This window comes from Phoxinus phoxinus, assembly GCF_949152265.1.
Source record: "Phoxinus phoxinus genome assembly, chromosome: 1".
Lineage (NCBI taxonomy): Eukaryota > Metazoa > Chordata > Actinopteri > Cypriniformes > Leuciscidae > Phoxinus > Phoxinus phoxinus.
Window position 1 is genome coordinate 2,453,153 of NC_136876.1, and position 24,387 is coordinate 2,477,539.

General features: G+C 39.7%; 1 protein-coding gene across 9 annotated transcripts in view; it reads right to left on the bottom strand.

Moving 5' to 3' along the window:
- Positions 1-2,302: 2,302 nt before the first annotated feature.
- The window catches only part of LOC307006254 (uncharacterized protein), an 89,889-nt gene continuing 67,804 nt past the window's right edge, over positions 2,303-24,387 (bottom strand). Inside the window, exons 2-5 of one of the 9 annotated variants that reach the window (XM_079627045.1) lie at positions 23,929-24,002; positions 23,192-23,672; positions 10,361-11,789; positions 9,046-9,928 (exon numbers count right to left, since the gene is read on the bottom strand). In XM_079627045.1, coding sequence (XP_079483171.1) covers positions 9,871-9,928; positions 10,361-11,789; positions 23,192-23,225 — 1,521 coding nt within the window. In that variant the 5' untranslated portion in view covers positions 23,226-23,672; positions 23,929-24,002 and the 3' untranslated portion in view covers positions 9,046-9,870. Of the gene's footprint in view, positions 3,430-9,045; positions 10,154-10,360; positions 13,027-23,191; positions 23,673-23,928; positions 24,003-24,387 lie in introns of those variants that run through there. The other 8 variants (XM_079627046.1, XM_079627047.1, XR_013799425.1 and 5 more) reach the window with 8 other exon arrangements.

The window sequence follows — 24,387 nt, forward strand, 5'->3', positions numbered from 1 at the left end:
GCACAGCTTCCGAGGAGAGTTCGTGTTGATAAAGGATCTGAGACGAAAGCATTGGAAGGCGAAAAGGTGACAGGGACCATTCCAGGTATTGCTGACAACTCAAAATGCGGTGAAAGTCGAGGATCTAGCTCATGCGGTAGCTGCAACGGAAGAAGAATCCCACTCAAAGCTAACGAGTGCCAAACAGAGATCAGACTAACCAGAGACGTGTCATCCCGTAGGTTACCAATTTGAAAACCACCGTCACTGGAGAGCAGACGAATCAATAGTAAGAGACGATTGTGCAATTTCAGGAGTGGTCAGAACTGTATCAAGGACTTTGTGGAACTTTAACGGCGTGGGCATTGAAATAACCTGTCTGATCATATCAACTAGACCTGCCCTGAGACCAAAAATACATCGAGAAACGGGACTGATATCGTTCAAACAAGAACATTTTCTCGCCTGACAAGGTTGTAATGTGTGGCAATAGGTCACTAAATCTTATCCTCTTAATTAGTGTGGCTGTAAGCCTAGCACGAGATGATAGCATATAGAGGTGAAAATGACAAAGGGAAAATGGGGTAAGACCATGTATTTTTGTAAGGATCCATGTCAAGGGCAATATGTCTACGGAGGTAATCAGGATGCTATCAGAGAGGGTCTATTGACCAAGGCGGGGTATGTCTCACTTCAGGGTGATTAAATTAGAATATTAGAGTGATGCCAGAGTTTTTGGAATTAGAAGAAATCACTGAAAATTTAGGAGAATTAAAAGGGTTAATTCCATGTACTATGTAGAAATTACTGAATGTGAAAATTCTATAGAAATCAAATTATCTCCAAAGAAAGTCAAAAGTCAGAACCCATCAGAACACAGCACTAGAGACTTTGACAATGTATGGGCAGTGAAACCACAATTAGGCGACGTATGTTTATGTAAATTAGGGACCCAACAAGGGGCAATAATGGCTGGTACAGCACACTGTAAAACCACGATAATCATGAATAATAACAAATGTATAACATCTAATGGTACAAATATCACATGTCCAGGTGACGACGATGACCTCGGAGAGACAACAGCTTGAACAGTATGTGCACACCCTTCCTAAGAAATGGATGGGGTGCTGTTATCCAGGACTTTTAGATGTAGGAGGTTTATTTGAAAATATGCAAAATGTTAGTAACCTCTTGTTGTTTTAATTTGACTGACGTCTTTCAAAAAGTATCAGACATAATAGAACACATGAAAATGGCCGTAGCTACTCCAGATGAAATGTCATCTTCACTAGATAATTGGTTCTTGGGCCTGCAGGGGTGGACGAAATTGTTAATAAGTACGATTATGCCAATCGGATGTTTGATTTTCATTTTGATTTTTCTTTTAATGATTCCATGTTTAATGAATTGTATTTCTAGAATCACGGCTAAGGCAGTGACTGTAACAATGATGAGAATGAGTCCAGGGGAATACACAACAGTGATAAGTAGAGCACCAGAGGACGAAGTTAAGGTGTTAGTGGCTGATGATGATGAGGATTATGAGAACAAGAGCGAACATGAGTTTGACTAGGAAATTAAGTAACCATGGAAAAATTTACCTGTTGTGAATTACTATGATTATGGAAGAGTAAATGTAAAATTGTGTGTATGTTCTTTGAATGAACATATGGGGGATTGTTATGGAAATTTTACATTTAGATGTGTTTCTTTTGCTTTTGTATGGGTACAACTTGTATTAACGTTGAACTTTCATTTACTCATAAGCATTTAAAGGAATATAATCATATAAGCTAAAGCACAATAATAAAATATGTAACCAGACATGCATAAGTTGGAATAGGCTTGCAGGAACAATATGTTCTAAGAAGAACTAAGTAGCAAGTGACTTTTGACTTCCAAGTGTGAAAAATATGTGCGCAGCTTTGATCGAACTAAAGATAGGCAATAGGTGTGAAAATGACAGGGGCTGAGAGAGGGGGTTTTTGGGCAGACATGACGTTGCTCAGACCAGTTAGAATTTGGGTTGGACATGAGATAATGAGCTAAGACATCTCCATTTAAGGTAACAAAGGATTTTTACACAGGGTGTGTTAGGGTATATAACCTTGGCGAAAGGGACTAGCCTTCGCCTTCTCATGTCAGATGCTCTCTGCGTGAGAATGCCATGGGCCTTCTCATACTTAGACACTGTCTGTATGTTGAACGCTTATTTCATGCATGAAATAAAATACTTTGTTTAATCTCTTGAGAATCGACTTTGTCTCCTTCATCCAGGTTTTAATATTGAGTAATTTTCCACAACACCAGGCTCCTCAATAAAAAATCCTTCATGGGAGGGTAACAGTGGGGAGTCCGGTGGAGAGAAATCCTCCACAACTGAATGTAAACTGGCATTCAAATCTGCCTCCATTTTGTTTGCAACGCACAACCTCCAACGATCCAAACAATTCCCGAAGGATGAAATCAGGCCCCACCCTACATTTTTTTCTAACTTCAGAAGCCGTTTCACTCGGATATACGCCACAACACAGAAAAAAAATACAATCTCAACTTCCGTTTCATGCCGACTTTAAACTTGAGTGGAACACTAACACCGAACCTGACCGACAGGAAACCAAAAGATGAGGCAAATGGGTAGTGATCAAGAGGGGGAGAAGAACATTAACATATTCTCCTCAATGCATGTTGAAGCAATAGTACTTAGATTGTACATTAGGATACTTTAATATATATATTAAGTTCACCACCATTCATTTAAGTTCAAATCAGTTTATAAGTTACATATTAGAACACTAGTAAATAAACAGTATGTAGTTGGAAGCATATGTCCTGTGAAGCAAATAGTACAGATGTGTCATTGAGGTGCAAAGGACTCTGTCTCTCCCGACAGAACTATCCTGTGACTGGAGTGTGCCAGCAGTCCTCAATCTGAAAAGTGATTAAACCCTTGCACTAGATAGGCATTAGCATACTGTGATGATGAAGGCCATTGTGCCACGTTTAATTCACATGCATACCTTTAAAAGGATTTCTGAAGTACAAGGGCAGTAAAGAGTTCTGCCCATATTTGCTCAGCCCTACAAATCCCTCCTCGGGTACATTGGACCTCAGGAATTATGTGAGGTACATGTGTGAAAATTTAGGGCTGAGTGCATTGAAGAAGTGTCTCCATTGGCATAGTAGCACAGAGTAATGTTGATAATTGTCAAGGATGCTGAGAAGATACACACACAGAACGCCTACTCCCATCAGGTGTAGGCTTAGTCAAATGATCATGTGGAGACACTTGTCAGGAACTCTGTCCATATAGCAACTCTTCTTCTTTTATGTCCATCAATGGCTTTGGCAAGCCAAACAAGATCTCTGGTGTCTGTGGTGGTCTGCTCCTTCTCATGCCATCTTCAACTCTCTGCTGTTCATGTCCCACAGTGAAGTTGCCTTTACCTTCAAGTAGAGAAAATTACTTGCAGAGTTAAGTTGTTAGGCACCGTAGTATTCCACATAATAACTCGATCTCTGATGACAACAGAGATGGCATATTGTGATTGAATAATGAGATGATTGCATATAATGAATGTTTACATAATGACTGTGACAAGGTGTAGAAAAAAACAAAAAGGAAAATGGGAAAAGATTGCGGTGGATATGAGGTGACCAAATAAAAACAGTTGACTATCAGGAGACACGGGAGGGGTTCCCGTGTCTTTAAAGGGGCAAACATGGAAATTGTGTCAAAAAGAACAGTTTTAGAATCTCTAGTACGGTTACATGAAACAAATAAATTGCCTTAAAGAAAATCAACAAGTGTTGTTTTCAAACCTTCTCTGATAGTAGGAGCATCAACAAAATATTTAGTGAAACAAAATTCAGAAACTTGATGAACTTCAATCAATTGTTGATGTAATTAACAGTAAAGACCTCAAAAAAACTAAAAATGTCTCAAATGAAAAGCCCATGGTGTTACTGTAAGATGGCAAAAAACAAAGATGCAAAAATAGACAAAAGCAAAAATGAAATACTTAGTAGAGTACATACATCTGGGGCCGTATTCACAAAGAATTTTAAGGCTAAAAGTAGCTCCTAACTGGCGAATTTAGGAGCAACTCCTAAAAATAATGGGCGTGTCACTTCTAACTTTAGGACTCCTAATTTTTTTCACTAAGAGTAATTCACGAAGCATTTTAGCCCTAAAAGTAGCACCTAAGTCTGGGACAGCTTAAAAGAAGTCGAGAGGACTCCTAACTCACTAAGACCTATTCACAAAGGATCTTAAAATCACCGCGCGACACAGTGTGTTGGAGACACTCAATGACACGGAGTTATTACAAAGACACCGCCTTAACCGTGAGGGAATACTGATTGTTGTGGATCTTGTGAGGGATGCAATAACAGCGCCAACTAATCGCAACAACCCAATCAGTGCCGAATTGAAATGTTTGATAACACTTCGCTACCTGGCAACGGGGAAAATGCAATTGTGTAATGCTGACGATCTAGCGATATCCCAGCCATCGGTAATGCAGATCCATCCACCAAACCATCAATGCACTCTGTAGACCCCATTGTATTCGACAGTTCATAAGTTTTCCTGACATTCGCCAACTCCAAAGAAACAAAGCCAGCTTTATGGATATTGCCAGTGTGGTCGGTGCTATAGACGGGACACATATTAAAATAATTGCACCACGTCAGGATGAGGACGTGTTTGTGAATAGAAAGAAAACCCACTCCATCAATACCCAGATTGTGTTCGATGCAAACTTCACAATTCTCGATGTTGTATCCCAGTGCCGAATTTCCCTTTTATTTTATTTTTATTTTTTTTCAGCACCAACTGGGCCAGCAGCAGTAACTGATCCTGCGTCCAGTTGGGCTTTCTTTTCCGTTTTGGCGAGATCATAATCCGCCGTCATTCAACTATTACATTACTTAAATAGGAGCAATATTTCCTTGCTTTAAGTAGTCTATTTAGGCTAATAGGATGTCAATTAACCAAGCAAGTGTTAATGCAAGTGTCGTTTTTCATTATTAGGCAAGTGGCGGTTTTCATTAGGGTATTAGGCTACCTAGATTTAATTTAATTTAATTCACAACTTCTCTCTCTCTCTCTGCCTTTTTAGAATTACACTTCACTGGGGCGTGCACAAACATGTCATTATATATGCATTTCGATTACATTATTATTATTATTTTGTGTAGGACACAGACATATTTAGATGTCGTAATTCCATGATTTGGTGCGTCTGTGTTATGGTTCGCATGATGGCCCTGTCATCTAACAACCAATCACCGTGATCATTGCGAGGAAGCTCGTGCATGATAATTGACGTCATCCATAGCAACGAAGACTCACTCTTAGTTTAGGAGTTGTCATTTTTCCTTACTAAGAGTAGGTCTGAAAGGCGTTGTGAATAACTTTTAAGAGAACACTCCTAGCTAAAATCTTTTAGTGCGATTTAGGAGTACTCCTAGTGGTAAGATAAAATGCTTTGTGAATACGGCCCCTGATGTATAATGTTCCAATAAGGAAACAATTCAGTGTATTTACATTTACGCATTTGGCAGACGCTTTTATCCAGAGCGACTTACATTGCATTTCAAGGTACACATTTACATTCTAATCAGTTCTTGCTTTCCCTGGGAATCGAACTCATGACCTTGGCGTTGCAAGCGCCAATGCTCCACTGTTTAAGTGTATGTGCGGTTACAGTAAGAAGAGGAATTTAATTTAGACATGAGACATTCTGCTAATGTCTCACCTGAACTGGGCCGATTTTTTTTCATCAGCCTTAGCCGATGGCCGATATGGGCTGCCGATTTTCTTGCGCCGATATTTGGAGCCGATACTGCTTTTGCTCCCTCAATTTACATTATAAAATTGACAATTATCATGATGATAACAAATGTTACAAGTCTCAATTTAAAAAAGGAACATTTATTAAACTTAAAAAAACTATTTCAAATAGTAAAAACAGGTGAGGGTAACCTGTGCAAACCCTGACAAGTAAAAAAAAGAGTGGTAACACTTTACAATAAGGGTGCACTAACAAGCATTAATTCATGCTTAACTAATGCAGATAATACTGAATTAATGTATTACTAATGATTATCTAAGCTATGCATTAATGATTGCCTCATTAGCAACTAATGAAGAGTCTGTTTGGTTAATATATTAGTTAATTTATGAATTGTTATTAATTAGATATGTAATTGTGGATTAATTCCAGAATCACTTATTTTATTAACTAATAGTGTTCATTAATTTGTTAATTACCACAATGAGCCTAATAAGTAAGGGTTAATGCCCGACCTCGAAGGGCATTAACCCGCTTATACCATGGTCACTTGCCAAATAACACATTTTTAAAACATTAGTTTATATTTTAATTAGTTTTACAATCGAAATCTAAAGTTACAAGTTACAAACAATAACTTGGTTTCCTTGGTTACGCCTGACAGTTTATTTAGGTGTCCTCTATCACTTTTTAACGGACACCCTGCAGCCAATCAGAATCGAGTATTCACCCAGACCATGGTATATGCATTAATACATTATTAATTACAGCATTAGCAGTGTGTCAATTACTACAATTACTAGATGATGAGTTAATAATGATGTGCCTCAACAAGTAAAGTCACAACATAATGATTGTTAGCTAATGATTCATTAATCATTAATTACCATCACTAGAGTTTATAAAAGCTGTTTATTAAACACTGGTTTCCAAAAACATTGTAGTAATTGACACACTACTAATGCTGTAATTAATAATGTATTAATGCATATTAGTTTACCTGTATTATCTGGAAGTTGAAATATAAGGCTTTGGCTCATTGTGGTAATTAACAAATTAATGAACACTATTAGTTAATAAAATAAGGTATTATGGAATTAATACACACTTACATATTTAATGAATAACAATTCATATATTAACTAATATATTAACCAGACAGACTCTTCATTAGTTGCTAATGAGGCAATCATTAATTAATAGCTTAGATAATCATTAGTAATCAGTGTTGGGAACGTTACTTTAAAAAAGTAATTAGTTATAGTTACTCACTACTTGTTACAAAAAGTAACTGAGTTAGTAACTGAATTACTCTATAATAAAAGTAACTCGTTACCAGGGAAAGTAACTATTTGCGTTACTGTTAAAAAAAAATTGCTATATGCCAAATAATTTGAATTTTTATGAGCAGTTTTCACAAGTCAGTTGAAATGAGTAGAACAGACGAGTGTTTGTACATAACTTTCGATATTTATTGCACGTCGACAGACAGCAAGAGGTTTATCCTGCACTTCAAGTATTATCTTTGTAAGAAAAGTAAACAGTTACACCATATAAAGTGCATTTAACTCTCTCAACCTGAGACAACTGGTCAAGAAAACAACCTGGCGATCTAGCATCTGTGGTGGAGGTATCGGTGTTTTTTTGCTTTGTAGATGCGTGTGTCAATGTGAGATGCTTCATTAAATTAGAGTTGCTTACAACGGATGTCGACAAGTCTTCGCTCCTGGACATAATGTACACATTACATGCACATTCTTGTTTTTGACCACAATGAATTTGAAGTAGTGCTTATATCTCCACCTTGAAAATGCCAACTTTTCATCGGATTGCTCCTGACTCGTCATCTCTGCTGCTCCGTCGAATATGTTTAGCGGTTGTGTGTGTGTGTGGCGCCTGGCGCGGTGTGTTGGCATGTGTGTAAAAACACTGGCTCTGATTGGCTACCATGAAACATGACTCTGCCTTAGCCAATCATAAGCCAATTACCTTAGCCAATCATAAGCCAATTACCTCGTTATTAAGCCACCTTCTCACTAGCTGTGAGCCAGGGGTGCGCGTGCGTTCGGAATCGGATTACACAGTTTATTCAATCAATGCATATAACGCACCGCATTTAACGTCCAGTAACGTTAACGGCGTTGTAACGATGGGAATAGTTATTAGTTAGATTACCCCGTTACTGAAAAAATAACGTCGTTACCTAACGTTTACTGTTAGTTAACAGACTAACGTTTACATTAGTCTGTTAACTAATGTAGATAACTAGAGTTTAATAAATGTAACTTTATTGTAAAGTATTTGTCATAGCCTACACTGATTCAGACGTCTGGTGAGTTCAGTGTTGGATAGATCAGTTGTTTTAACCATTCATAAAAAGGAATCGGTTCAAAGGAGTCATTAGTGCGGGAATCAGAGGAGTCATTAGCGGACGTGTACGCGTTGTGTGATTATCCCGGCAGTTTAGGACATCGCTGAAGATTTGGGTCAACACAGAAAACATTTCATCACTGGATAGGTTTTTGGGTTTATTGAAAGTGTGTTTTGTGTCAGCTGAATGCGCAGAACGCTTTTTAGAGAATATTTTTTTTTAGCACAATTCTCACACCCAGCGGTAATTCAGGAAAAAAAAAATCTCCCAATGCTCCACATGAAACTTCGGTCTTCCGACCTTTTTACCATCATGTCAATTCTCAATTGATGTTGATTAATATGCGCGAGGGAGAGCAAGACAGTTTGAAGCATAGGTTTGAAGACGGTGAGGAGGGGCGCTCTCTCTCTGCTCGTTCAGTAACATGCGACCTGTCACAAGCGCAGCAGCAGTCAATCATACATCACTCACCGATCAAATAAGGCTTTGGCGGGATAAAAATTAGCTTTGGCGACCGCCAAAAAACGCAATATGTGGCGTCCAGTGCAGCGTCTCCAGCAACACAGAGCTGCCTGTGGACGCCTGTCTGTAAATAATGCCGGGGAAAAATATCGGCGAACGCAGCAGCCGATATATCGGTCGATCACTAGTCAGAATTAGGATTAAATCCTCACTAGCTTGCTTAGCCTGTACAAATAAATCTAGGTGTGTGTCCCTACACATGTGAAACAATAACAATCATTGACAATCATGGATCAAATTCATGCTTACCAATCCAGCAGAATCGTTCCTGGATACTTCCGTTGTCCTTGTCTTGCAAGTTACACTATAATGCTCTTCCTATTACTTATTAGAACTGTCTATGTAAACTGAAGTAAAAAACTGAACAGTATTTGTCTTTATAAAAAAAAAAAGTTTATTTAAACAAAAGATAAAAAAATACTGGTTACACAATAATTAATATTTGTAGCAAAATATCAAAAGTTTACAGGTTAAAATACTTCAGCTCATCAATCTCAAGAGGGCAGTCCTGTGAGTGGAGAATTACACAGGCTATTTACCTTCTAAGCAGTTCAAGCAATAGATGTAAAAAATAACTAGTTCTCATCCGAGCTATTAAAGTTAAAATAATACAACAGAGCAAATCGAGCAAAAAATTATTTCAGTTAGAAAACTGAACCGGTAGATAACTAATTTCTCTCCAGGGAGGTACACGACACAAAGTCAAAAACGCTAAACACTTCACAGTCAAAAAGCAGTCTTATATATACGGGACGGGGTTACATTGTCCCTTATGCATTTGTCTGGTAGTTTTCCAGAGGAACTGGATGAGTTATTGCCACACTCATTGTGGCCTCCGGTGATGTCATTGTGTTCCATATATGGGCATTCTTCGTCCTTTGCGTCTTCCGCGCTTTGGGCCTCGGTCTTTGTGTGTGTGTGTGTGTGCGTGTGTAAATGTCAGGAAGTCAGTTTGTAAGTTCATCAAAATTAAACAACTGCCCTACAAAGCAGTAATTCAAGGAGAATTACACTGTTGTGGATAACACCTTCAATTCCAGAATACTCCTCAAAAAACATTGACCACAACATCCTTTTAAATAGACTCGAACATTATGTTGGCATTAGTGGAATTGCACTAGCATGGTTTAAATCATACTTATCTGACCGTTATCAGTTTGTAGCAGTAAATGAAGAGATGTCTTATCGATCACAAGTTCAGTATGGCGTACCACAAGGCTCAGTACTAGGACCGCTGCTGTTCACTCTGTACATGCTACCCTTAGGAGATATCATTAGGAAACATGGAATTAGCTTTCACTGTTATGCCGACGATACTCGGCTGTATATTTCTTCAAAACCTAATGAAACTTACCAAGTCACAAAATTAACGGAATGCATAGCTGATATAAAAAATTCATTAGGTTTGAGCTGAAATGCATAGCACAGTCTCCAGAACCCTGTTTAGTGATGTATTTCTGCTTTACATGAGCGCCACCTACTGTCAGAGAGCTATTTTTATTTTTATCTGAACTGACACATTACACATTCCTGTTGGTTGAACACGACCAATATCAATCAATCAACAAAGTGTCCTGTGCTCACCACACACCGGCTATAGGTGGAGAGGATAGATTTGGCTATAGGGTGATGTGTGGCTAACTTACACAGAAGAGACTTTGTTGCTCAGCACATATAAACTACTTACCGAGATCTCAGACTGTGTTTAAGTGGTTTCTCCACTGTATGGATCTTCATGTGTCGCTTCAGGGTACTTTTAAAAGAGAAACTCTTTCCGCACTGATCACACGTGTGCGGCTTCTCTCCAGTGTGGATCATCTCATGTGTTTTCAGATGTGCTGACCGACTGAATCTCTTGTCACAGTGTGAACACTTGTAAGGTTTTTCTCCAGTGTGGATCCTCTCATGTGATCTCAGAGATGCTGATCGACTGAATCTCTTGTCACAGTGTGAACACTTGTAAGGTTTTTCTCCAGTGTGAATTCTCTGGTGCAGTTTTAAACTGTTTGCTGTAGTAAAAGTCTTCTCACACTCAAAGCACATGTACTCTCTCACACCAGTGTGAGTTTGCTCATGTCCATGTAAATATCGCAGCAGAGAAAAACTCTTTCCACACACAGAACATGAATACGGCTTCTCCTTCATATGAACTATCAGGTGTATCTTCAGGTTTGATGACGTAATAAATGTTTTGCCGCATTGATCACATGAGAACGGCTTCTCTCCAGTGTGGATCCTCACGTGAACATTAAGGTGTGATGATTGACTGAATCTCTTCCCGCACTGATCACATGAGAACGGCTTCTCTCCAGTGTGGATCCTTATGTGATCATCAAGACTTTGTTTGGTTGCGAGACTCTTTCCACACTGATGGCATACATGCAGATTCTCTCCAGTGTGGATCCTCTCATGTGTTTTCAGATCTGCTGACTGACTGAATCTCTTGTCACAGTGTGAACACTTGTAAGGTTTTTCTCCAGTGTGAATTCTCTGGTGCCGTTTTAAACTGGTTGCTGTAGTAAAAGTCTTCTCACACTCAAAGCACATGTACTCGCTCACACCAGTGTGAGTTTTCTCATGTGCATGTAAATATGGCAGCCGTGAAAAACTCTTTCCACACACGGAACATGAATACGGCTTCTTCTTCATATGAACTATCAGGTGTATCTTCAGGTTTGATGTATCTTCTCTCAGTTCTTCACTCTCCTCCTTCACTTCTCTCAGTTCTTCACTCTCCTCCTTCACTTCTCTCAGTTCTTCACTCTCCTCCTTCACTTCTCTCAGTTCTTCACTCTCCTCCTTCACTTCTCTCAGTTCTTCACTCTCCTCCTTCACTTCACTCAGTTCTTCACTCTCCTCCTTCACTTCACTCAGTTCTTCACTCTCCTCCTTCACTTCACTCAGTTCTTCACTCTCCTCCTTCACTTCTCTCAGTTCTTCACTCTCCTCCTTCACTTCTCTCAGTTCTTCACTCTCCTCCTTCACTTCACTCAGTTCTTCACTCTCCTCTTTCACTTCTCTCAGTTCTTCACTCTCCTCCTTCACTTCTCTCAGTTCTTCACTCTCCTCTTTCACTTCTCTCAGTTCTTCACTCTCCTCGCTCTCTTCCATCGGGTCTGACAGGAAAGAAAACAAATTACATTTATTTTTCAGTACATCAAAATGATTCAAAGAGAGAAATATAAAAAGAAAGGACATGAAAGTGAGCCCTGATGTAATGGTAGAAAGTAGACAACTGTTATAATAAAATAATATGTCCATGAAACTTTCCATGAATGAGGTCAATTTATCTTCCAATTATTATTTTTAAAACATTATAGGCACGAATCCGTTTCTTTAGCAAGAACTATTCATTTGATCAATGACACAATTATCTAACATGATATTAACATTAAAATATACAATACTGCCATGTTTTGACACCAACTTTGAGATTGATATTTATTTTACTAAAACGTTTTAATTATTAATGGACGTTCACACTAGACTTTTCCTTCATGGACGGTTCTATGGAGGAGCTCTTTCTACTGCATGATGGGAAGACAAGAGAATAATCTCAGTTTTTACACAAACTGTAGCATTGACTTTATTCATCAACCCTGTTACCAAAGTTACTGTAAGAAGAATCTCTAGAACTATTAATAACTTATATGATATTTGACAAATACAATTTTATCAGTAACTTGGCGTTTACTGATCATTCCTAAAAAAATGTTTTTAAATACATTGAAAATGACTAAAATTCTGGTGACGTTGTTGCAAATTGGGCACCAGATATAAAATAAATGTAAAATAAAACAGTTAAAATAGTATTGTTGAATGCTCTACGGTTGCCCTGCACGCTTAAACAAACTACAGCTAGTTCAAAACGCAGCAGCTCGAGTTCTTACCAGAACCAGGAAGTCTGACCATATTAGCCCCGTTCTGTCAACACTGCATTGGCTGCCTATTAAACATCGTATCAATTTTAAAATATTGCTGATTACTTACAAAGCACTAAATGGTTTAGCTCCGCAGTACTTGAGCGAGCTCTTAACGCATTATAGTCCTTCACTTCTATTGCGATCTCAAAATTCCGGCCAGTTAATAATACCTAGAATATCAAAATCGACTGCTGGCGGTAGATCCTTTTCCTATTTAGCATCAAAACTTTGAGGAGGTTTGTTTGTTTTGCTGTTGTTCGCTGTTGTTTTTCTAAATATGCGGTTTAGCTACAATCGTGACATGCTTATGAACATTAGGGGAACAAAGCCTGCCAGCTTGATCCCCGAATTCCTGACTTTTGAGGAGGATATCATTAAGTCAGCGACAAGAGTTAAGCGACGCAGCCGAGCGAGAGGGAGGAGAGCTGGGGCTCTCCACAGGTGGAGGAAGCGGGGACACCGGGTTTCTCTCCCTGCTGTCTGACTGTCTAACGTGCGCTCCCTCAGTAACACAATCGAAGAGCTTATTCTACTGTTAAGGACCAGCCGAGATTTCCGTATGAATTCGGCTTTTGTCTTCACCGAAACCTGGCTGAACGTGGACATTCCGGATTCAGCGGTGGAATTACCTGGATTTACCTTAATCAGAGCCGACCGCGACAAAGGACGAAGTGGGAAGACATCAGGCGTGGTCTGTGTTGTTATATTAATTTAAATTGGTGCACTGACGTTTCAGTATTATACAAACATTGTTGCCCCTTGTTGGAGTTCCTGGCTATAGACTGCAGGCCATTTTATGCCCCTAGAGAGTTTGCCTCTGTTATATTTGCATGCGTGTATATTCCACCTGAAGTTAACACACGGGAAGCGTAGTACGCTCTAACGGAGCTGATTATAAACATTGAGAATAAGCACCCTGACTCTGTACTACTTGTTATGGGCGACTTTTAATGCATGTCATTTGAAACATGATCTGCCCAAATACAAACAACTAGTTAGTTGTCCGACTCGGGGAGGAAATATACTGGATCATTTTTACTGTTCACAAAGCAGCATATCGTTCAGTTCCCCGTGCTCCTCTTGGGAATTCAGATCATTGTTTAATTCAGATGGTCCCCATCTACAAACAAAAACTAGCAAGGGCGGTACAGTATACATCTAAAAGATGGACGACAGAGGCAATTGGGATGTTACAGGTCTGTTTAGACACCACTGATTGGGAATCCATGCGTGCCTCTTGTGACTCTATGGACTCATATACAGACACTGTGTGTTCATATATTTCATTCTGTGAGCAAGCTTGTATTCCCACCAAAACTGTGGTGAAATATAACAACAACAAACCCTGGTTCACAAAATCCCTCAGGCTGCTCAGGGAAACCAAAGAACAGGCCTACAGAGAAGGAAATGGAGATGAATACAGGCTGGCCAGACAAAAGTTAAATAAAGCCATTAGGAAAGCAAAAAGTGCCTACAAAGTGAATATGGAGGAACAATTTGGCATTAATGACTCCTCTTCAGCTTGGAGGTGGCTGAAGAACTTGACAGGCTGCAAAAATAAAAAACAACAAGTTACTCCATCTACTAAACTGGCCAATGAATTCGATGTTTTTTATACAAGATTTGAGAAATCTCCGTGCCCTCATCCTTTCCCTCCCGGGGGTGTCACATTTAGAGAGGGGGAGAACATTGCCCCTCAAGATCAAGTTGACATTGATATTGACATTGAGGAGAAGGATGTGTATCGGCTATTTAGCCGACAAAATGTAAGGAAAGCGAGTGGCCCTGATGGGATTTCACCTGCCACCCTGAAGTACTGCGCTAGTCAGCTAGCTCCAGTTTTTACAGACATTTTTAATCAATCAATTGTTTTATGCAGGGTTCCGAGTTGTTTTAAGTCATCAACCATTATTCCAGTGCCGAAGAAAAACTAAGCTGTGGACCTAAACGACTACAGACCGGTGGCCCTTACATCAGTGGTCATGAAATGTCTGGAGCGGTTGGTTCTGTCACATCTTAAACCTATCACAGCTCCTTATCTTGATCAACTTAAGTTTGCTTACAGGGCAAACCGCTCGGTAGATGATGCGGCCAATTTAGGACTGCATTATGCTCTGGACCATCTTGACTCTCCTGGCTGCTATGTAAGGATGTTGTTTGTAGATTTCAGTTCAGCCTTTAACACCATTCTACCCGAGCGACTGTGGGAGAAGCTGTTACTGATGGGGGTGGGCCCCTCTATCGGCCGCTGGATTATAAAAATAATAATACATTTAATTTAAAAGGCGCCTCTCTGACACTCAATGTCACCGTACAGGCATACATAAAAATGAATACAATAAACAAATAATAGAGTTATACCAAGAGTAGAATCTATTTAAAATCAAGTAGAATTACAGATGAATGGGTGCTACAACGAATAGGCTTGTTTAAACAAAAAGGTTTTGAGTCCAGTTTTGAAATGGGGGAAAGAATCCATGTTTTTGAGATGAGGTGGAAGGGAATTCCAAAGGCGGGGAGCAGAGCGACTGAATGCTCTGCTCCCCATTGTGGCGAGACGGGCAGGTGGGACAGACAGGTGGAGGAGGATCTGAGAAAACTCCAGGTGTAATGTGGAGGAGGATCTGAGAAAACGAGATGGAGTGGAAACATGTAGGAGATCAGACAAATAAGGGGGAGAGAGGTTATGGATGGCTTTGAATGTCAGCAAGAGGACCTTGAACTGGATACGGAACTGGATAGGGAGCCAGTGAAGCTGCTGGAGGACTGGAGTGATGTGATGGATGGAGGGGGTTCGGGTAATGATTCGGGCAGCTGAATTTTGAACTAGTTGAAGCTTACGGAGGGATTTGTGAGGGAGGCCCAAAAGAAGTGTATTGCAGTAGTCTAGACGGGAAGTGACAAGGCTGTGAACCAGAATGGCAGCAGTGTGGGGGGTGAGGGAGGGACGAAGACGATTAATGTTACGTAAATGGAAGTAGGCTAACCGGGTGATGTTATTGATGTGTGGTTGAAATGATAGTGTGCTGTCAAGGATGACACCCAGACTCTTAACCTGAGGGGTAGGTGAGACGGAGGAATTATCAATTTTAATGGAGAAACTGTTATTTTTGGCTAATGTGGATTTGGTACCAATGAGGAGAACCTCGGTTTTATCTGGTTAAGTTTAAGGAAATTGAGGGTAAGCCAGGATTTTATTTCTGCAATGCAATCAGTGAGGGTAGTGAGTGGAAGAGTGGATGTGGGCTTTGTGGTGAGGTAGAGCTGGATGTCATCCGCGTAGCAGTGAAAATTAACATTGAATTTACGGAGAATATTTCCAAGGGGAAGAAGGTAAATAATAAAAAGAAGGGGCCCCAGGACAGAGCACACCTGCAGTGACAGGAGAGGAAGTGGATTTGAATGACTTAAGCTGAATGAACTGAGTGCGGCCAGAGAGATAGGATGTGAGCCAGTTTAGTGAAGTGTGGGTAATACCAATGGATGACAATCTTTTGAGGAGGGTGGTATGACAAATGGTGTCAAAGGCCGCACTCAGGTCAAGGAGGATGAGCATGGTGAGTAGTCCAGAGTCAGCTGCCATGAGAAGGTCATTGGTGATTTTTATTAGTGCTGTTTCTGTGCTGTGGAGTGGACGGAAACCAGACTGGAACTGTTCATAGAGATTGTTGTGAGAAAGGTGAGAATGTATTTGAGTGGCAACTACTTTTTCAAGAAGTTTGGAAATATAGGGTAAGTTCGATATAGGACGGAAGTTGTTGAAAATGGAAGGGTCAGCACCAGGCTTTCAGGATTGGTGTAATGACAGCAGTTTTTAAGGATGTGGGGACAATTCTAGTGATGAGAGAGGAGTGAATGATGGCAGAGATGATAGGGAGCAGAGAAGGGAGGCAGGATTTGACAAGATGTGTAGGTAGAGGGTCTAGTTGACGATTTGGATTTCTGGATGAGTTCGGTGAGTTCTAAGAAAGAGGGCAGGTTAAAAGAAGAGAGTGTGTGTATGGGTGGATGGGGGTCAGAAAAGGTGTGGAGATGGTGTGAAGTGCGGTCAAGGTGTAGGTGGATATTGTAGATTTTAGCAGTAAAGAATGACATGATGGAATTACAGAAGTGAGTTGTATACAAATGGGGAGGCAAAGAATCCTGTGGTTGGGTGTTTTTGTTTAAAATATTGAAAAGTGACTGAGTTTCCATGATTAGCAGTGATTAAACTCGAGTAGTACTGGGTTTTAGTGGTGGCTATGGAATCCTTATAATGCAAAATGTGGTTATTGTATAGTTCTTTATGTATGGTGAGACCAGATTTCCTATAGTCTTTCCAGTTGTCGTCCTTCTGCTTTCATATGGCGAAGATCAGCGGTGAACCAGGGAGCGGAGACAGTGAATGAAACAGATCGAGTCTTTAACGGAGCGAGGGTGTTGAGAATGTTTAGAAGTCCAATATTGTAATGAGAAACCAAATCATCAGGGGTGAAGAGATTGTAGATATTGGGGATGACAGACGAGTCAATAGTTGTAGTTAGAGTGGCTGGGTATATGTTTTTTATATTGCGCAAAGTGATATGACGTGATGTCTTGGTGGTTGAGAGGTTAAGTTCAGCTGTAAATGTGATGAGAAAATGATCCGTTATGGGAAAATCATCAACTGTAATGTTGATGGGAGTGACTCCAGAGCAACAAATCAGGTCTAAAGTGTGTCCTCTGGAGTGTGTAGGACAAGTTATGTGCTGACGGAAACCAAAACTGTCCAGGCAGGAGGTGAAGTCTTTGGTGAGAGGCAAATTGGGTTTGTCCATATGGATATTAATATCGCCCATCAGTATTCTATTTGATGATAAAGTGGATAAATAAGTGAGAAAAACAGCAAAGTCATCTACAAAGTTACAGTTAGGTTTAGGTGGGCGGTAAACTGTGGCGATAATGGTTGGAATTTGACCAGAAAGTACACAGACCATATGCTCAAACGAGCTAGAGACAGGTGTGGATACTGGCGAGACTTTCCACTTCTCGCGGTAAAACATTGCGAAACCACCTCCCCGACCGGTACCACGGGGTTGCGATTTGTAAACAAATCCGGATGGTGCAGTTTCATTGAGCAGTGAAAAGTCATTAGGTTGTTGCCAGGTCTCAGTTAAACAAATAAAATCTAACTCACGGTCAGTGATGAGGTTCCGGATGACGTGTCCCTTATTTGGCAGAGAGCGAACATTAAGAAGCGCGCACTTGAGTGGAGTATTGTCAGAGCTGAAAATGTTAGCCGACCGGCTTAGGCGGGCTAACACATTGTGGTTGACAGCGCGGCTGGCAGAGCGTGGACGTCGAGAGCTGGACCAGATGGTCTTTATGGCTGTAGAACTGTGAGAATTAATATTCCGACGGGAACCTCGGTGGTTGTATCTCCGCCGGGGATAGTAGATGATATCCGGGTGAAAATGGAGTACAGCTGGCGGGGTGCCAAGCAAGTGACGTCTGAGCCGGATCAGGTCAGTAACTGTGTACTGGTATAAACCCATCACTGGCAGGTGAACGGATAACAAGAGGAGCCAGACACAAACGAACCATAAAAACAGTTGTAGCAGCATCTTAAATTCAAAATCCGTACAAAATTGGATACCAGTTCAAAGTTTTCCGAAACGAGCAGCGGCAGTAGGTAGTCTTGCCAGCGTTCGCTCGAGTGGAAGTGAACTCTCTCTTTCGTCATGAATCCAAATGTTTATGGATTTTCTTAGTGACAGACAACAGTATGTGCGGCTTGGCCAGCACATGTCTGATCCTCAGACTACTAACATTGGAGCACCTCAGGGGTGCGTGCTATCACCATTTCTCTACTCACTGTATACCAATGATTGCACTTCCAATAATGGTTCCATCAAGCTGATTAAATTTGCAAACGATACTACATTAGTCGGCCTTATTAAGGGAAACAACGAGTCTGCTTACAGGCAGGAAGTGTCTAAATTGGTTGCGTGGTGTGATGAGAACAACTTGGAGCTTAATCAGCAAAAGACTGTGGAAATGGTGATAGATTTTCGCAGAACACCCGCCTACCTTCCACTTCTAACTATCAAGAGCTCTGTTGTGAAGAGGGTGGAGTCAATTACATTTTTAGGCACTGTTATCACAAATGACTTGAAATGGGAGGAAAACAGTTCCTCCATTCTTAAGAGAGCTCATAGTGCAATGTTTTTTCTGAGACAGTTAAATAAACTGAACGTTTCCAGCTCTGTTCGGTCTAGATTTTACAGGGCCACTGTGGAAAGCCTTCTTTCAGCATCCATTACTGTTTGGTTTGCCTCGGCATCAGCCTAGGCGAAGGTCAGACTACAGCGTATTGTGCGCACAGCAGAGAGGCTGACTGGACAGAGGCAGCGGTCACTTGACGACCTATATGAGGCCAGAGTCAGGAAGAGGGCAGCTAAAGTTGCTGCTGATCAGTCCCATTCAGCAAGTGACATTTTTAGGCTGCTTCCTTCTAGGGCTGAACGATTAATTGCATTTGCGATAATATCGCGATATGATGAAACGCGATTTTGTAATCGCAAAAGCTGCGATTACTCTCTGGTCATGTGACACGCGATAGTAAAGCAATCTGCACCGCAGATGAAGCATCAACTTGGCACGCTACGCATATCGGCCTGGCATAGGCTACAGGAAAGAACGTACAGTTTGTTTAATTTATGTGATCGTGTTATAGATTCTCTTCAACGATTCTGTATGGATTCAGATCATTTCAGAATCGAGTCTGAGCTTAGCTTTAAACACAGAGGCGTGATGACGCTGCGTGTGCTTTATAAACAACCGTATTCTGTTTGCCTCTAATTCCTCTGTCACACACACACTCGAACCTTACGAAAAATAGTCTTTCATACAGTTCGGAAAAGTTGAAGCGAATTGGACATTTGCGGGCTTCATTGCACACTAGATCATATGGCACTATGCAGTTGGCTTATATATTAAAAAATAAAAACCATCGACAGAAGCTGCTTTCAATTTCAAATACTCACGCCCACTTTGTGAAGAGCGCTCTCACGTGCGGCCGTGAGCAACTCTGTCTACGTGGTTAAATGTACTTGCATCTCAAAATGCGTTTATGACGCGTTTACTCTTAAATACTGAAAGCACTCTTTGTTTATTGCTTGTAATGTTTTTTCCCCTCTTTGTCATTGATAGCTTTTATGTTTTAAAGCTATTCGTTTATAGCCTATTTAAAATTATTAACATGTAACTGTATTAATTTCGTTTTTAATGTGTTTTTAATTATTTTTAAAAGTAGCCTACTTTTCATAAGGTGCCTAAAGATCAATCGCAATATTGGTAAAAATCGCAATTAGATTATTTTCCTAAATCGTTCAGCCCTACTTCCTTCAGGAAGAAGGTACAGAGCAGTGAGGACAAGGACCTCACACCATCTTAATAGTTTTTTCCCCAAGAGACATTTCCCTTATGAATAGCTGATCTAGCACTATTTTTGGACTATTTTATTATTTGATTTGATTGTTTTAGGCATGCTTTTTGCAGCTATATGCATATGGGCGATTCCACAGTTTCTGTCCACAAGGGGTGTAATGAACAATATAGATTGAATAATACCCAGTTGTTGTAATTTTTTTATTTTTAGTTCACTATTTTGTTAAAGATAGATGTAAGAAATAATAAAGTTACTTTTATCCCACTAAGTCTTGGCATTATTGTGTTATGAGACTTTATTTTATTTCCGTCCCCAGAAATTGCGGATGTCAGGGTGGGACATTCAGTGCATCTGGATTTTTCCTAAGTCATTTCTTTCATTTCCTTTATTAAAATCCTGAATTTTGGCGCATAACATTTATTTTGGTGTATCTTCTACAAAATACTACTATTAACACGGAAAGTATAATTCCCTTAATCCACCACGATGCAATGGAAACATTTACTAACGTTCGTTACACTTTCTGTCCAAGCAGTTATGCACGTTTCTAAAGGAAGCAGATCAATAATTTTTCCATGTAATTATATCAGTAGCAAAACGATAAAGACATCTTGTGTGGGTTAAATTCTCATATGCGTTGCTACATGATAAATTGTTAATAAATCGGGATAAAACAGGGGCCGAGATTTTCTGTCAAAAAATCATAACGCTCGTACATTTTATTCTGACGCTGAATTTCCATCTCCTAATGTCTCAACGGTTCTCATGTCAGAAATAAGATTGTCTAGGTCACGGTCACTCTGCGTGAGAGGAAGAGTTAACAGGATTTCACGGATTTCGATGAATGTGGGTAAGTTTGTGGATTCTGTCCAAAAAGTTACGAACGTTAAAATGATACGAACGTGGTAGACTTTGGTTAAGTAAACATTAAATAGGATCATTGTGGTGAGAAAGGATAAAAGAGTGTGCAAGTCGGATGATTGCGAGTGGTTTCGGACCGAAAGCGGAGTTGTTCATCGTGAAAGCATGCATGAATGCTGGTTTTATACATTTTGACAGATTCTGCACATCTTGTTCGTAAATTTGACGGAAATCTGTCCAACTTCAAACGTTGTTTTCTGCGTATTTTTGACTCAATAAGCTGTTAATGAAAGTCAACATCGTCAATGAAATTTTTCTTTTTTTATGATTTTTTTTGTCTTCTGTCCAATGTTCGTAAGAATATAGCTTAAGCTGTCGAAGTTATTAACATGTTAATAGTGCGTTAACACAATCTCACTTATGCCATTAGAATAAACTGTCGCCGTCAATCGCATAGGTTTCTAAACAACAGTGAACTGGGCATGTTAAGGAACACACGCAGATTTTCTTTTGTTTTGAATTGTTCTGTTTAAAAGTATGATTTCAAGCGTTCTTCTGTAGATAATAGATTTCTCAGTTCTGTGAGGCATGCTGAGTTTCAGTGTCATTTATGAGACGCGCTCCAGTTCAAGCGCCAGCGCTTCCGTGATTATCATCTGCTATATTCAGTGCTTTAAGTGGGCCGGTACGCGCCGGGCCACTTAAAGCACTGAATATATTTACTTATTATTTATTAAATCCACGCAATTGGTTGATGAAACATTGATTAAAATTAAGATACAATTAATACAAAACGAAATTCACTTTAAAGAAAGGCTTTGTGCTTTTTGTTTGAGGTCTCTGTGAAAGTTTATCCTTACATTTATCTGCCTCAACAGCCTTCCATTTACTTCTGTAGTAAATTAATTGTCCTTTAGTTAAAAATATTCAGGGTTACTTTGCATAAAGAGTTATTGGTGCTCTATTCAGCAGAATTACTATTCGTTTCCGTCCACGTTACACACGTTATAACTTTGCACACTTGTAGGTGTTCCTTTGTCTTCTACATTTGGCAAATAAGTTTGAAAAATATACCAGTGGTATTTGTTAGTAATTTTGCTGGCTTTCAGTTTATGAACACCAGACTCAAAAATGCACCTTTAAGTTTATAGTACAGATAATATTAGATAGCCACCCTGCCTGCATGGAAGTCATATTACAAGTTTTGTAAACCATACACAACGTATGACTCAAAATTACACCAAATTAGGAACAAAGCAAAACATGAACTGGGATTCAACCAGAATTGTATTAAACTGAATTAGATTAAGTACACTTTCTGCTTGAACTTGCACTGTTTTTCCGTCCATGTTACATACGTTAAATTTTACATCAACTCAACTTTGATCAAAGTTTACTAGTTTACCATTGCCAGATTTATCCTGCCTTTCACACAGCTGTACTCCAGGTTTTCTCAGGATGTTAACCTGAAGACAATGGCTTTCTCCATGAAGATTGATTTTGCAGGCTGTTGTCCTTGCAGTTAGGCCTAAACTGTGGAATCGCCCATGTATGTTTGTGTGTTGAGTTTGTGTGTAACTGATGGCCATATCTGCTGATGCATTTGGCGAATAAAGTAATTCTTATCTTATTACCCCGAAGTGATAAAATAAAATTCTGTATCAAAATTTATAGGCAAGACAAGTAGTTTGTTTAGACATGTGTAACCCCTCCACCCGGGTCCTTCTCACCCCGCTCCGTGCGGGTCTCGAACCCGGGTCTCCGGCATGAGAGTCAGGCGCTCTAACAAGGAGGCAAAAGACTGCAGCCCCTAGCGTCTGTCGCTAGAGCGCCTATTGAGATCAGAGGAGTGAGGTTTAGCAACTACTAGCTGGCCTCCGAAATGTAAAGGCAAGACAAGTTAAGGCTTGGTTTGTAGGGAAATACAAACATGCGCACATATATTCAAACGCGCATAACTATAGAATCAATTCTTAATGCGCATGTGAACGCCATCAGTGTTTCTCACAGGTTCTAACTAACAGGTTCTAAGAAAACTAACTTTAGCTGGAAAATAACATTATTCAAGAACCGCTATGAAGCCAAAACAATCTCTGTTACCTTAAATTATAATTAATCAGATTTAGATTTATCTCTGTAAAGCTGCTTTGAAACAATCTACATTGTTAAAAACGCAATATATATAAATTAAGATGACTTAAAGAAAACCCAGAACATTCTGCACCATTTCATAGTTGAACTGTTTATCTAAATGTGATGAAGTGCTTGAATGTTTCTAACAAGAATGTTCTTCAGCATCATGAATGAATGAAGAATAAACACCAACCTCTTTGTTCTTCAGGATCTTCAGTGTGTTTCATTCTGCAGGGTTCTGGATCACTCGTGTTCTCACTGTCCTCTTTAATAAACTCAGTCTCTGCAGATTTCAGCTCTTCCTGATGCTTTCATGCTCGTCTTCACTTGTAGCTGATGGGAATTTACAGCATTTATTGGAGAATTGCTGTGGGAGGAGCTTCACTGATGATGTGATTGCTGTGGGAGGAGCTTCACTGATGATGTGATTGCTGTGGGAGGAGCTTCACTGATGATGTGATTGCAGTGGGAGGAGCTTCACTGATGATGTGATTGCAGTGGGAGGAGCTTCACTGATGATGTGATTGCAGTGGGAGGAGCTTCACTGGTGATGTGATTGCAGTGGGAGGAGCTTCACTGATGATGTGATTGCAGTGGGAGGAGCTTCACTGATGATAAATTCCAGCGTGGGAGGAGCTTCACTGATGATGTATTCCAGTGTGGGCGGAGCTTATCTGCCAAAATCAAAAATATAAATTACTGAGATTTGTTTTTATAATAAATTACACTTCTAAGCATTTATGTCTATCAATCTATTTATCGTACAGTAACTGATGCCAATTCATTCATTATTTTTTTTGCTAATGCTAACATTATTCTGCTTCTTCATTAAAATACAGGTATCTAGAAATATAGTAAAGAATATAAATAATTTAAATTATTCCAAATATAAATAATGGTAAGAAAAATCGTAAACTGAAATAAACTTACCTATAGTAGCCAACAAATCCCCTCAGTCTGCTGACACCAATGAAATGAGCTTTAAGTGACAATTTACAGGAGATCTGGAGACATCAGCATAATAAATGAGGTGAAAACAGGAACTATTGTCATAAAATAAAGAGTGTTTTCAGCAGATCTGTTAATATTGATGAGCCTCAGACTATCAACACTCATTCAACAAGCCATTCAGGATCATCAGCAGATCATCTCACTTTATTCTGAGTGTTTGCTGTTAGAAACACATTATTTGAGTCAGGATATAAAAGCCTATAAAACTACTGCTATACTGAAAGGCAATAGGCTACTGTTAATTCTCACAATATGACATGGATAAAACATCAATAACACAAAAACAATCACTAATGACACTAATCTTCATAAACCACTACAGATAAATAATTAAAGAAGCACATGTCCAAAAAATTAATCTAAATATAGCAAGTTTGA